Raw genomic sequence first — 14,976 nt, 5'->3', positions numbered from 1 at the left:
TGTGGTGTGCCTGATTTTATGCATTGAAATTAAGAGCAGGAATAAAAACAATGATCAGTGCTCAGCATATTGGGGGGTTTTTTTCCACAAAAGTACATCATCTTACAAATTTTTTGAGACTAAAAATGTATTTTCCTTAGAACACCTACTGAATTACCCAGTCCCTCAGGAAAATACCATGTCGACTATAGTCACCATATAATCTAATGACATAAAAGTTTAAGATTCAGAATCAAACAATTTATAACAGATGGTACTACGCATTTTCAATTTCTATGATGGCAATTTGGCTTCCAGCACCATGTTGTTCAAAAGATTTAATAATTGGTGCCAATCTATTATTTATTGATTTAAAACTGCAGTTTTTTGTTTTTTCCTTCCTTTTTCATTATTAACTGATTTGGTTATTTGCAAAGGCCTACAATTTTAACCTACGGACACTCATTTTTAAGTTAAGCACAATTAATTAATTCCCTCATTTCATTTATTTTTTGGACTTGCAGCGCATGTATGAATGCACAGATTCATCTTGAATAAAATGCTTGCTTTCCACCAGCTCAACCAACATACTGTTGTCAGTATGCTGTCGGACACTGTCTATGAACCCACCTTCCTCTTCTTGTGCTGAGTAGGCCGCTTTTACCATGAGCTCAAGCATTTGAGCACAAATACTTCAAAAAGTCAGGTAAGAAAGTGGAAATGTTAAAGCCCTCAGAATTGTTCTTCATGCATGCATTTCTTAATTGTATTTAGAAAAAGGCTACCTGCCAGTTTATCTATTTTGTAGTGAAAAGTCTGAATAAAATCAAATAATTTGAGGTTTTGTTGTGGTTTTCAATAATGAAATGCCATGTAAAGGAAACTCCTATGCTGTACAGTATTTCCAACAAACCCTGGTGCTACGCCATAAACAATATCACCATCTAGTGGGTGGTAGGAACACTCACATTTGTAACCTCAACTTGGTTCAGTCAACAGCCACTCTCAAAAATCTAGCGAAATTAGATTGAAAAATATGTATTTATTTATTTTAATTTGGAATGTAAACTCATCTGGGTCAGGCTCATCTTTACAACACCCTGTCATTTCGGGAAGGTAGGCATACAAACTATAAGCACATCTTCGATCTATGATCGCCGCCAGCTACTTATTCCACTCAGCATTAATGCATCCATTAATGATCTTGTTCGACTGTACATCAGTAGTTTAGTTATACATTTTAAACCATTTGACAGATCTTTGAAGGGGTCGAAATACTGACTAAACTCACGAAAACATAACCCACTGAGCTCTTACTAAACGCCCTCCTCTCAAACCAACTTGGTGCAGTGTTGCTCCATGCATGACTCCCGCCGTATGATAAACACGGATGAACTCACGTGCCAAAGAACACCGGATGGAGATGGTCAACAAAGCAAATCACGGTCAGGCGTTACGTGCCATCTAAAAAAGTTATTTTGTGCTAGAATTGGTATTTGAAAACACTCCACGTAATAGAGGTTTGTTACTTCGATCCGTAAAATTAATAAACTGCAGACGAACTATCATGTCAGCAAACGGGCTTGCATCTAGAATCCAGCAGTTTTTAGACCCCGCGGAGCGGCTAATGGCTGGCATGCAGGTAACGTCCGGTAGCTCTTAAGCAAACACTCAACCTCGACCATCATTTTCAGGTGCCTTTGCAAGCTAATCATTGATTTAAAGACATCCAGCATGATCTGCAGTCGCCTTATGTACATATAGCTAATGCACAGTTTAGCTACTCGCCAATCGACATTGACCGCACATTTGCAGCCCAGTTGCAAACTAGCCTGTTGTCCGACACAAACAGTAGCGAAATCCGCACAGAGACATACACGGCATGGCATGCAGTGGCCAGGATATTGATAAGAAACATGTATATCTAATTTAGGCAGAATGAGCATTAGCATACGTGGACATCTGTGTCATGTTTGGCGTTTCAGAGCCCCTTTCAGCGCCTAGCTCAGCAGATGCAGGACATTTTGGGGGACCGGGGCATCTTAAAGGAGGTGATCCAGGCGGGAGAAGGTCCCCCAGTGCCAAGGGATGCATCCGTGTCAAGTATTACATCCATCCGCCCTCCCTCTTAAACTGCTTCAGCACAGTTTGATATTACTCACACATACTACACACTGCACACTAGTCCACACTGAGTGTGTGTGCTTGTTTGCTTTGTTGATTTTAACCTTTTTCCACAGCAATCTTTGTCTTTTCCAGTGTAATGGAGATTTTACATTTGTTTCTAGTGAAACTGCACCAAAGCTCTTTGGTATTCCCTAAAAAACATCCAGAGAATGTTTCTGCTGGGTAATCTGATCTCCGGTAGTAACTGGCTCTATTGAAGTGATCGTATTTATATAGAGAAATACACTGACTACGTTAATGCCTGTGCTCTTTCACAGTTCATTTCTCTGCATACCTGGAGTATTCTGACCAGCCGTTTGAGACCACCAGCCATTTGAAGTACCCGCGGATGATGAAACTGGGCAGAGGTATATTTGGCCTGTGGCAAGCATGAGCACGTCGGCATTTGTGGACTTGTTCTAGCGAACAGGGACAGGCTGTACTCAGTGGACTGCAAATTGAGCCATTCCAGGTCGTACTGTAAATAGGTTACTGTACTAAGTTGAGGCACCCAGGCCGCTCCTGGAACTTTCTGACTTCATAACCTAATGCATTTATTGTCACATACCCTTTATTAAAACATAGCCTAGCATGTGGTCAAACGTGTATTTAAAATGTTTTTTTTTAGCAGACACCATCCTGACTGTGTTTAGACTAAGGCAATGCAGCTTGGTCAATGTAGTGTGGTCTGAGTGGCCACTGAGAATGTGTAGTACAAAAAGTTTTTTTTGTTGTTTTTTTTTCTTTCCTCCTCCACATGCATCTTGCGACCTGTCACATGACCCACATTTTCAGAAGTAAACTTGGGTCATGTGACAGGACTATTATTGGGAGTGCCTTTTCCATCCCTCTGTACCCGGTGTGTTCACCTCCTGTCGCTCTTTCCTCCCGAACGTCGGCCAGACGTCACGCTGTACGGGCTGGAGCTGGGCCTGCTGTCCATGCGGAAGGGCGAGTTCTCCCGCTTCCTCTTCCTGCCCAGGTACGCGTACGGGGAGATCGGCTGCCCCCCGCTCATCCCCCCCTCGGCCACCGTGCTGTACGAGGTGCAGGTGCTGGACTACCTGGACTCCGCCGAGGTGGACGAGTTCTTCGCCCTCTCTCCGGTGAGCGAGCTTTGGGAATATGGCTCAGTGCGTGCATGGGCGCAGTTCCGGGGGGAAGACGGGACACTGGGGGGGGCACATCCCCCCAACCTTGGGAAAACACCAAATGGTCCTCCCCAGTATTATCACGTCCCCCCCCCCCCCCAAAAAAACGTACATTTCAGATTTGCTGTCTCCCGCAAAGTTCAAATGAGATCTGTGTCCATGAGTGTATGGTAAGACAAGGGTTTTTTTTTTTCTTTTGAGTTGTTTAAATTAATTCATCATCTCCATCTACTTCATATGTTATTGGAGGAATAGTCAACCGTTGCTTCTCTGAGACGCGTTTTTGAGTTTAGAGTTTTTGGGCCGTGTGCCCTCCTTCCAGCTGTGGTATGAATGTGAGAATTTCTTGCGTATGAACAGGGGCCCCAAACCTAGAGACAGTGCCAAGCGCCTCTAACCGGCCGCAGCGACTGTACAGCGTGCGAAACCAGGTGCTGCCGCTCGGCAAATATTGGCGTGTTGCGCTGTAAATCAACATTTTGGGTCGTTCATGACGAGAGTGCTCAAAGGGCACTGTGTGATAAGAGAGGGTGTGAGGATGCGGTTGGGCTCTGTCTACCCCCCGCCCCGACCCCCCTTCTCCCCCCCCCCCTCCTGGGGTGTAAAAAAAATCCCCTTCTCTTTCCAGGAAGAGCAGAACACTGTTCCTCTGTCCACCGTGCTGAACGTGGTCAAAACACAGCGCTGCTTTGGAAACCGCTGCTTCAGCCAGAGCCGCTACGCGGACGCCAAGGACCGGTACAAGCAGGTAGCGGTAGCCGAGGCCAGGAAAAGCGGACTCACACAGGGTCCCGGCTGGCTGTGTGTGTGTGTACACAGCAGCCCGCTGCGACCCGCGTTCGGCTTCGGTTCTCGTGGCTTCTCAAATATTTGTCGAGCCGCGGCCCGTTGCTGTGCACATATTTTTTTCGGCGCTTTTGTAAGGGGGCGTAAAAATATGAACCTGTTAAAAATCCGCACGTGCAGTACAGAAGCATAGTCCATGAAAATAATGAGTCCTTTGGTTACGCTGATGTGCTAATTAAAATCAAGGTGGTATTGGCTCCCCCTGATCTCTGGTTTCCACTTTCATATCGTACTTTAAAATGCAGAAATGTTGACTTTTGCGGTGTAGAAGTAATAGATTTCTCAGAAGAGTTGCTACTCACAGCTTCTCTTTTCCAGTTAGTTCAGTTAGTATGACCTTTCTGTAATGTTTTACACCGTCCACATAGGGTAATTGGAGAACTGCTCCTTCACTACCTTACACAGAACATGTTTTTCTCCAGTTGGCCTCCTGTTTTGTTCATTTTGAGAGTGACGCGCAGGGACGCAGTGTGTTGGAAGGGGCCTTGCGATTCTCCCTGTGCAGCGTTGCGCTTGCGGTGTGTTTGGCTCTCAGGGTCCTTCCATTAGTCTCAGATTTCTCCCCAGGAATTTCCTACAACTGGGTGGCAAACCATACTAACCTGTAAATCACTTTGCCCGCGGCAAAATAGTTCATTTAATTTACCATATCATTTTCAAAAAAAATAAAATTTATAGCTTTTAGTTTTTTAATCAAACGATCCAGTGGAAGGACCAGACTGCAGTGCCGGGGCTGACCTGCAGATGCCGCCATTGTTCACTAAGTGATTTCCACCCTTCGCCTCTTTAACGGGTACCTGCATGCGTGTGCTTGTGCCCCGACGCCCAGGCCTTGACTCTGCTGAAGAACCGCGAGCCGGCGAATGAGGAGGAGGGGCGGAGCATCGCGGCGATGCAGCTGCCCATCTTCCTGAACCTGTCGCTCACCCTGCTGAGGCTGGAGAAGCCTCTGAAGGCCCTGCACTACGGCCAGAGGGCCCTGGAAGTGGACCCCCAAAACACCAAGGCCCTCTTCCGCTGTGGCCAGGTCAGCTCCATTTACCCTGCAGGCCCAGGGTTCTGTTCGCCTTCTCCTCTTCCTCCCACACCCCCCAGTATTGGGTACCCCTGGGGTCTGTGTCTGTTACATAGGCTGTATGAAGTTACAAACGCTTGTCACTGGGGTGGTACCCTATACATAACCTGCAGGTGTAACTGATTTTTAAATGTTGGGTACATACAGCCAGATGTAGCTCTGACTTCTACCATGTTTCATTAGGTTAAAGCACAAACACTGATACAGTTTTAGAGTGTTACTGTCGTCCGTTGATTTCGTATTTACGCAGTCACTGCTTCACTGTGCCTGGTCGTGTGAGTCTGGCGCTTTGTGTGAGCACTGGATACTCAGCCCTGGCTCAGGCCTTTGTCTTCTGTTCTTCAGGCCTGTCTGGAGATGGATGATTATGAGAAGGCTCGAGATTTTCTACTCATGGCTCAGGCTAATGAACCCTTCAACAATGACATCAACAACACACTTAAGAAGTTTGCAAGGTAGGCAGCTTCTTTTTTTATTTTCTTACATTTTCTCCATTTCTTTTATTTTCTGCAGTGCTTTCTTGTTCAGGTGGCAGGTAGGTGGCATAAGTATTTTTTTAAGAAAGGAAGAAAAGCTTTTCCTGTGTTGCTTTGCAGCTGCTACAAGGACTTCATGGACAAGGAGAAGGAGATGTGCTCCAAGATGTTTCCGGATTTTCACGTGACGTTGAAGAAGTGAAGGTAGAGATCTCCAGCTCTGACTGGTATGATGATGCATTCTGTGGAGGACCAGCAGTGAATGAGCTGTTTGCCCAGTTGGTATATTCAGTTTAATTTGTTTCTGCCACTAGAGGGCAGTGTCTGAACAGAACTGTGGCTAAAGTACACAATCTTTAGGTGCTGTACATGTTGGTTTTGGCCTCTGATATTTTTAATAGAGAAAGTAACATGTAGTTGTTTGCTCCTGTTTTCCTCCTCCATGTCACTCCTGTGCTTACTGAAGAGTAGGGTTGAGTATTGAAGAGTGTTTTAAGTCAGTGTTCTAGAACTCCATTGGTTTCAATCACCAGCAATGATTGTTACATTGTCATTAGAATGTTCAGTTCATTCTAATCACATATTTGCGATCTTGCACCTTTAAGGGTTAATATATTCATATTTGTAGTTTGCAACTAACTCAGATAGAGGTGGTTATAACAACCTGTTATTGTTTACAGGTGTTCTATTCCTGATGAATGTTCTTTAATATATCATACCCCAGCAATATTCTCAGAGAAAAGCAATATTGGTAGCCACATCAAATCAAAAAAAATATCTGGAAGCTTGTGGTTAATAATTGCATTTAAACACATGATTATTCATAGCAGTTCACAATGTTTTATGTATCAGGAGTGATGTGTACAGTTTGTGAGAGCCAGCGTACTGTAGCACTTGGATAGTTTTAGCCTAATTCATTCCTCCTGTGTAAAAGAATTAGCTTGTGTGACTGATGTTTTCAAAGCTTCAAACAGATATATAAAAATGGGGGCACTATATTCTGTCTTACTTGTGCAAGTATGTCTTAATTGCGTTTCTGTTTCTCAGATGTAGCCACCATAATGTGGCAATTGAACTCTTACTGATCAGCTCCATTGGATACGATCCTGTCGGTAACAGTTGCTTCCAAGATTCACGGTTTGAATTTCATCCTCTCAACAGCCAGGTCGTCGGCATTACTTGTGAAGTAGCTGTCTTTGAAAGTGTGAAACGCGATTACGGGTTAACACGTCGGAAACACTCCGCTAATTCTGCTAATCTCGCTGCTCTGCACGGCCGCGCTCCCACACGCGAGAACACGCTCCGGGTGTTAATAATTACGGCGGTAAAGTCTGGGGAGAAGCGGCGTCACGCGGCTCTTCAGGGAGGTAAATGTTCGTGCCAGTCTGTTATGAGCCCCGGTGGCGTTCATGTTGAAACGTAAGACGCCACGAGATAGCCATCGGGCCGCATATGAGAGCAGATAAGGGAGTCTTCTGCCGCAGACCTGACGACAGAAAGCATTTTGAGCGAGATTTGTCAGAACACGTTTTTTTTGTTTTGTTTGTTTTTTTCTCTCTTTTTTTTCGTTTTTCCGGGCGTGCACGCACAGGAGCGCCGCCAGCGCGCGTTTCCTGGGTCTCTGGTGCAAAGTGCCGCGCGGAGCGAAAAAGAAAGTGCCGCCGCCGCAGCTCGCTGCTCCGCGCTTCGGCGTTTTTTTTATTTTATTTATTTATTTCTCTTTTTTTCACTTTTAGTGACAGTGGTTTCGCAGATCAAAGCTCCTTGCGAGTAATTTGGGAATCGTATTAATGACACGCCCTGGATGCACTTCAAAGGCTTCGGGCACACCTCAGTTCTGCTGAGGCATCTTCCTTTTTATCACAGCGTGCAATCTCTCCTTTCTACCCCAGTTTTACGAGTGTGTGTTTCTGTGTGTGTGTGTGAATGTGAGTGTGTGTGTGTATGTCTCCCTGTGTATATATGCGTTTATATGCGTGTCGGCATATGTGTGTGTGTGTGTCTCCATCCATGCGTGTGCGCTTTTACATGTGTGCATGTGTATGTGCGTGCAGATGTGTGTATGCGTGTGCGTATGTATGTGTGTGGGTATGTGTTTGGGGTATTTGTGTATGCGTGTGGATGCACGTATGTGTGTGTGTGCATGTGTATGCATGTGCGTGTGTGTGTGTGTGTGTATGCATGCGTGTGCATGTGTATGAACGTGTGTTGTGTTGTGTGTGTGTGTGTGTGTGTGTGTGCATGGGTGTGCGCGTGTGTGTGTATGCGTGTGTGTGTGTGTATGCATGCGTGTGCATGTGTATGAATGTGTGTACGTGTGTGTGCGTGTGCATGGGTATGCACGTGTGCGTGTGTGTGTGTGTGAATGTGTGTACGTGTGTGTGCTTGTGCATGGTATGCACGTGTGTGTGTGTTGTGTTGTGTTGTGTGCGTGTGCAGTAATGAAGTGGAGACGGGCCCTTTTGTCAGCCTGTGGGGCCGCAGTGGAGACCGTGCCGCTGTGGAGCAGAACTCAGAGCTGGGCGCTGTTTCCCTCTGCCCACAAGCTACTGTTTACTTTAGCTGAGCAGCAGTGCATCGCCTTTTAAAAGGATGCACATTTTTACCCATTCAACGCAATATACAGAGAAATGAATGTGGATTTGTGATGCCAAATTTGGACACTGAAAAATTCAATGTTCACGCTCTCGCGACTATATAATATTTTTTTCTTTGTCAACCAAAGAGTTACATACACCCAGTAATGGAAATTCCCTTTTTCTATCTGTTAACATTCTCGTGGTTTCATGGCATTGACATAAACGGCCTAAATATTATTCGAGAATTCAAAATAAAATGTCCTGTCCAAACTGCTACTAAACACTGCTGTTTCTGTAATGAAAAGCAGTCCAAAACAGACCGAATGAAATCTTCCTGTTCTGCAGGCGAGAGAACAGTACTTTTTAAAAATATTTTTTTTCTCCCCTGAATTGTTGGCAAGTCTGCAGTTATGAGTCACTCACATTTGAATTTTGGGCAACCTGCTTCGGCTCTGACCATCGCTGTCCTTTTTACCCCGGTCGCCTCAGTGCGAGGACTGCCAGCTTGTCCTCGCTCATCATGTGATTTTTGTAGCGAGGGCTTCTGAGCGTGTCTGGGACCTTCTCCACCAGACATTACAAGCTCTCTGTATGCTGTTTAAGTGTGCTGTCTGTTCCTGTTGCTGTAGGTCCACTTGGATCAGGATCTGCAGGTTACGTACACCATTGCAGCACTGCCTTACAGTCTGAATGTCCGGGGCCACCTGTGCTTCGTATTCATACTAATTATCTGAACGCTTTCATGCTAAACAGATGCTCTGCTTTGCCTATTTTGAGCACATAATATAAGGTTTGAAAAAGTTTTTCTCGATAATCTGCTGTAACGTGTATCAGGGCTGGGGAGGATTTCATTTTCGAATCTAGTCAGGTTCAGGAAATGAGCTACAATTCGGGTCAGAGAATTGAAAAATGCCTAAAATGTTTTGTGGGTTTTTTTATTTTTTATTTTTTTCAATCGGCTCTTGGGAAATATAAATTCATTTCCTGAATTTGCTGAATTGAAGTGGATTTGACTTCCAACTATGATGCACGTGGAGATACTCCACCACGCACTTTCAGTTCCCCACGGCTCACAGCCTCTCTCTACCAGCTCCCATGATGCAATCTGTTGCCCCACCCCTCTCTGTTACAGGTTATGGCGTGAAGGGATCTCCCAGTTGCCACTTGACGCAGGTGGCTGGAAGGAAAAGACCCAAAGAGGACAGGACCAGCTTCTAATTACGTACAGATTTGGGTGTTTGTGTTTACCAAGTGCCAAACTGAAAATGGATATGGAGTCAGCCCTGAGTGGGGAAAATGGGTATAACTCACCTTGTACACTGGTGAAGTAATACTCATTTATCCATTATCAAGAGCCTGTGCTGCCTATGCTTTTTGTTTTATTGGTTATGTGTTTTGAATAAGGTTATTTCTCAAAGTAATGATATACTTCAGTGATTTAATTACATGTTTTTGGTGCGAGTTTTGAAAATCAAATGACTCAAATAATCATAGTTGTACCACAGTGAACTCGATGTTAGCTGTTGTGTTGGCTTGTTTGGTTATGCAGTTCATTGTCTAAAGAGTCGGGTGCAGGAAATAAAGTTTCTCTGGACACTAAAAGTTTTTCGTTCTTGTTAATTGACTTTTGATGTTCATCCGGCATTTTCTCAGCTGTTTTCTGGTGAGGAGAAAATATAATTGATCTTGTAGTCTACACCATTCCAACTTATAAAAATGACGCTTGATCATACCCAGGAGAGTTTTCTGGAATTATATTAACTCTAATTTGTGACCACTCGATGGAAAGCCAAACCCATGACCTTTGCTTTGCTTACACATGTACAGGTGCAACTCGGTATTCCACAGTTTAACTTGTTGGGAACAGGTTTCATGAAACTCAATAGAGCCCGGTCAAAAGGAGACAATATGGACTTAATAAATATTTAATTTTTTTAATCACGTTTTCATATAGCCATTTCTTCCTGTGGAAATATAGATTTCATACAACCTAACACCCTCCGCAAAGGAGTGTATTGCTGTACATATATGTACAGCTGACCTGTAGCAGTTGTGTAAACGGTCCGGTTAATTGCCAGTAATTGCATATTTTGTGCATTACCAGAGGAAGCAGGCTGGGTTCCTACTGAAGAATAGTTGGACCCTTCTTGTCTTTTGCAAGTCAGTACGCTGAAGCAAATTTCAGCTGTATTAAGTTTTAATTTAATTACATCGCTCGTGTTGCTCTTTGCCCGTGGGGTAATTTGAACGAAAGTTCGTCACATGAAAAAGGTTTTTGGTTCCAGCACAATCTGAGCCTTATGATCCTGTCACTTGCCTCATTGAATTTCATATTTATATTTCTCTGAAATGAATGCGTTTTTGTCTGAATCTGGTTCGGCGCCCTGAATAGTTTCAAGGAGTTTCACTTAACCCTCCTGTTGTCTACATGGCCAAAAATGACCTTGTCCTGAATTTAACAGCAGTGAAATCCCCCAAAATTAATTTTTGTCAGCATGAAATTTGATGACATTAGAAAATGTTAAACTTTGCCCCTTTTTTTATATTTTTATGAAAGTGGTACACCATCAGGGTACAAAGATAGTCTTGTGAGTCTTTCTTAACCTTGCAGTTATGTAATCAAAAGTCATAATCAAAAGGTAAGTGCCAAACATCTATTACAACAAAAAACAATCATGATGTGTGTTTTGTATTAAAAACAAATGGTGTAGACTGAAGAAATAAAGTCTCTCTGGACTGTGGAAAACGGTTATTCATCGAATGATTGATGAGTGACAGATTGTTTCTACGAGAAAAATATCGAACTTCAGTTTAAAATCCAATGAGGCAATCACAAGGGGTTTGGAGAGGACCATGTTTGACCCTGTGGACATGGGGTGCATATAAAGACCATATAAATAGATAATATAAAGACAACAGGATGGTTGAGCTTCTGACATATATTAAAAATGTATCAAATATGTTTTGACTTGCTTTTAGGTTGCATGTTGATCTTCCGTTGAGCTTTTAATGAAGATAATATCTGCCAGAATTGCAAAATAACATTGCGAAACAAAAAATGTCTGTTTGATAGGCACGCTAATTCGATGCTGACCTCTTCACGCACTGCTTTCCTTGCGCTCTCAAATTCAGCAGCGGCGTTGGCCGATGCGTATCAAAATATATTTCTCTAATATAAAGGTGTCTCATGACACGGGAGCGTGATGCCTTCCCGCACACCGATCCCCCCGTCGCCAAACATTCATCATTTCCCTGCGATGTTCAGGTTTTCCGGGCCTAATTCCGTCCCCTATGCTGGGTCTTCTTGACTGATGTGACAGCTGCGTGTGACTGCCCATGGGTTCACGCTCCTCTCTTCGTTTATGTATTGAGGTGTATTGGGTTCTCCGTGACGCTCCTGTGTCATATTTATGACCACAGTGCACAGCTTTTAAATCATGACATATACAGTGAGCGCCGTAATGTTTGGGACTGAGACATATATTTCTTGATTTGGCTCTGTGCTCCACGATTTTGAATGTGTAATCGGGGCAATTCGCATGTGGTTAAAGTGACTCTCAGCTTTTTATTAAAGGGTATTTTTACTTTGGTTTCACCGTGCAGAAATTACAGCACTTTTATACAAAGTCCACACATCCTTTACATGCAATGACCACTTGAAGTCTGTGACCATAGACATCACCAGGGGCTGAGTATCTTCTCTGGTGATGCTCTGCTGGGCCTGTATTTCTGTCATCTTCAGCTTCTGCTTGTTTCAAGGGCCAGTTGCCTTAGGTTTTCTCTTCAGCATATGAAACACATGCTCAATTGGATTCAGATCAGGTAAATGACTTGGCCAGTCAATAATTTTCCAGTTTTTAACTTTGGAAAAACTCCAATTTGGAGTTTTTGTTGCTTTAGATGTATGTTTGGGATCTTGCTGTAGGATGAAGCGCCGTCCAATGTGTTTGGAGGCATTTTGGTTGAACTTGAGTGGATAAGATGCTTCTGTACGCTTCACAATTCACTCTGGTGCTGCTGTCAGCAGTTACATCATCAATGAAGACCAGTGAGCCAGTATCTGTGACAGCCATACATGCCCAAACCATAACACCCCCACCACCATGTTTCACAGATGAGGGTGGGTGCTTTGGATCTTGGGCAGTTCCTTTTGGCTTCTGACAGATCCACGCCTGCCTCTGGAAGAGTGTCTCTGATCTGTTGGACAGGTGTTTTGGGGTTTTTCTTCATTGTGGTGAGAATTTTTCTGTCATCAACTGTGGTGGTCTTATTTGGCCTACCAGGCCCTTTACGATTACTGAGCTCACCAGTGCCTTCTCTCTCCTTAATGATGTTCCCAACAGTTGATTCTGGTAAACCTAATGTATGACTGTTTTTTTATTTTTATTTCTCAGCCTCATAATGGCTTCCTTGCCCTTCATGTCAAGCCTAAAATTATTAAGTACAGAGCCAAATCAAGACAAAATATATTTTTGTCCCAAACATAATGGATCTCACTATATATATATATATATACATATATATATATATGCATGTATATATATATATATATATATATATATATATATATATATATATATATATATATACATGCATATATATATATATATATATATATATCTTTTTACATTTTTAGCTATGATAATCTTGATGCTAATTAATGTTATCATCATCATTCAAAAGGAACCTTATGGCAGAAGAAATGCTGGTTGTGTGCCAGGAGTGTGACAGACACACGCGCGCACACATGCACACACACATGCGTGCAAGCACACATTCACACACACACATGCACACTCACACACACGCACACTCACACATACACACCACACACACACACACACACGCACACACGCAGCGCCCAGATGTGAGACTGGCATGGCATGCCAGCTCTGTGTTTACCTCATCCTGCACAGTTAGCATTCCCCGCTCAGTGGCGCATGCAGCGCGGCCTTGTCCAGCTTTCCAGCCCAGCGCTGGCTACTGGCGCATTAGCGCTGCAGCACGTGGACAACAATGGGATCGAATGGTACGCAACGGCCCCAGGCCTGCATTGTGCCAAAGCTTTATTGCATTATAGAATAAGTTAGCATTAGGGTTTTCAGGAGCCATACGAAAAAGAAAAAAAAAAATCCTAATTGCTTCAAGCTGACTAAATTTACATTTATGGCTTTTTACAAAAACGATTATCTAAGGTTTTGGAGGGAAAGGAGTAGACTCTACGCGGACTGGAGGGGGGGGGGGAATAAAGATTCTTTTTCATTCTGAAAAGTTTAGATTATAGACGGGGTAAGTTTTCCAGTGGGTCCCCCTGACCTCCCCACATCCCTCAGCCTTGGGACCTCTGAAAGGGGTGCTTTGACGAGCTCCGCTTCCTCGCTCTGGAGTTTGGGTTGGCACTGCCCCGGCTTCTCCCGCGCGGGCAAAGGGGCCCCTCGGTCTGCCCGGCACCCGAAAGATTAATGGAGCCCCGGGCCCGAACACAAAACCGCTCTCACCTGTCCCGCCTGGTGGCCTGCTGGGAGATAATTAGCGCCCCGCGGACAATGCGCCTTTGTCTGACCCCCTCCCGCCGTCCCCTCGGTAACGTGCGAGGCCCTGTTTTCCGAGTGTGCCTTCGCAAGGATTTTCTGCGGGGCGGTTTTCCGCGGGGCCCGGTCCAGCTCGTGACTTGACACGCACAGGGGGGGGGGAGAACCCCCGACCGCGTAGGCGCGTGTTTGCTTTAGCGGTGGCTGCCGATCGCGAAGCTGCCGCCGCCTCGGCATTATGGGTACGGCTCTGATCTCTGTGGGGTGGGGGTCGGGACGCAGAACCTGAACATCGACGCTGTTCGGACAGCGTTAATGTTAAACTCAGTCAAAGTAGTGTTGTGGAGCGTCCAGCTGCTTTGTGTAATGGGGTCAGTCATTGTGTGAGGAAGAAAGACACCTAGTTCTGTTTAAGTGAGCATTCACACTGTGGGTGCAGAGAGCTTTCTGTAATAACTCTTCCCTCTCTCTGGTGGTTCAGAGGGGAGTGTAGTGTAATGGTTAACCTTTCAAGGTGTAAGATTACAAATATGTGATTAGAATGTCAACTGAACATTCTAATCCTGACGCAACAGTCACTACTGGTAATAGAATGCAATGGAATTCTAGAACACTGACACAGAACTTTGAAAAAACAAGCTGGTAACAGCACTGATTCCCAGACAGGACATAGCTCTTGTACCTATGAGCAAGGTACTTCACCTGAATATCCTCAGCATCCTGTTGCTCAAATAGATACAATGCAGAAACTCTCTCTGCACAGCTGTCACATCCTGGACAGGCTGGCTGCAGTGAGGTCAGTCTTCTCCGTGAAGCACGTCCATTCTGGCTCTCATTCTCCTCCAAGCATGATGTAGGCTGGACGTCCTGGACTGCGCGCGCTGCCCGAAAGCCCCATTGCGAGTTGGCGATGCACGCCACCGCTCTCTCTGGGAAAGATTTCACTGCAAGGCCTTGCGCCTGAGCGCTTGACACAAGGCCACCGTGCACACCAGACACGGCCATCTCCGGCGGAGAAGATCACCGCTGCGGACATTTTACGTCTCCATAGAAACGTGCGCGCGGGGGGGCGGGGGACGGAGACGGACGAAAAACAGCTTCTGATGTTTGTTTTACGACGTTGTTCACAAACAGCCCCGGATTCGCACCGCTCATGGGAAATGTAGCGTGACG

At 44.8% G+C, this 14,976-nt stretch overlaps 1 protein-coding gene across 3 annotated transcripts; it reads left to right on the top strand.

Moving 5' to 3' along the window:
* The first annotated feature begins 1,351 nt into the window (after positions 1-1,351).
* fkbp6 (FKBP prolyl isomerase 6) lies at positions 1,352-9,874 on the top strand. 3 transcript variants are annotated; one of them, XM_064352415.1, is made up of 9 exons: positions 1,353-1,621; positions 1,965-2,082; positions 2,424-2,513; positions 3,049-3,251; positions 3,925-4,044; positions 4,972-5,169; positions 5,563-5,672; positions 5,814-5,920; positions 9,405-9,874. In XM_064352415.1, exons 1-8 carry the CDS (start codon positions 1,547-1,549, stop codon positions 5,893-5,895), a joined length of 996 nt encoding a protein of 331 aa, XP_064208485.1. In that variant the 5' UTR covers positions 1,353-1,546; the 3' UTR covers positions 5,896-5,920; positions 9,405-9,874. The 3 variants fall into 3 exon arrangements, with proteins under 3 accessions (XP_064208486.1, XP_064208485.1, XP_064208484.1); XM_064352414.1 differs by having other exon boundaries at positions 1,355-1,621; positions 5,814-5,897; XM_064352416.1 differs by lacking the exon at positions 3,925-4,044 and having other exon boundaries at positions 1,352-1,621; positions 5,814-5,897.
* Positions 9,875-14,976: the final 5,102 nt, after the last annotated feature.

Source organism: Anguilla rostrata, chromosome 9, assembly GCF_018555375.3.
Source record: "Anguilla rostrata isolate EN2019 chromosome 9, ASM1855537v3, whole genome shotgun sequence".
NCBI classification, from domain to species: Eukaryota; Metazoa; Chordata; class Actinopteri; order Anguilliformes; family Anguillidae; genus Anguilla; species Anguilla rostrata.
Note: the sequence above shows the minus strand (reverse complement) of the source record. Positions and strands in the feature narration are given on the sequence as shown.

Excerpts from the sequence above, each read along its gene's own strand:
- fkbp6 (XM_064352415.1), top strand. The coding sequence starts at position 1,547 with ATGTCAGCAAACGGGCTTGCATCTAGAATCCAGCAGTTTTTAGACCCC. Across the intron at positions 3,252-3,924 it reads AGTTCTTCGCCCTCTCTCCG|GAAGAGCAGAACACTGTTCC; the intron begins GTGAGCGAGCTT and ends TTCTCTTTCCAG. Across the intron at positions 5,673-5,813 it reads ACACTTAAGAAGTTTGCAAG|CTGCTACAAGGACTTCATGG; the intron begins GTAGGCAGCTTC and ends GTTGCTTTGCAG.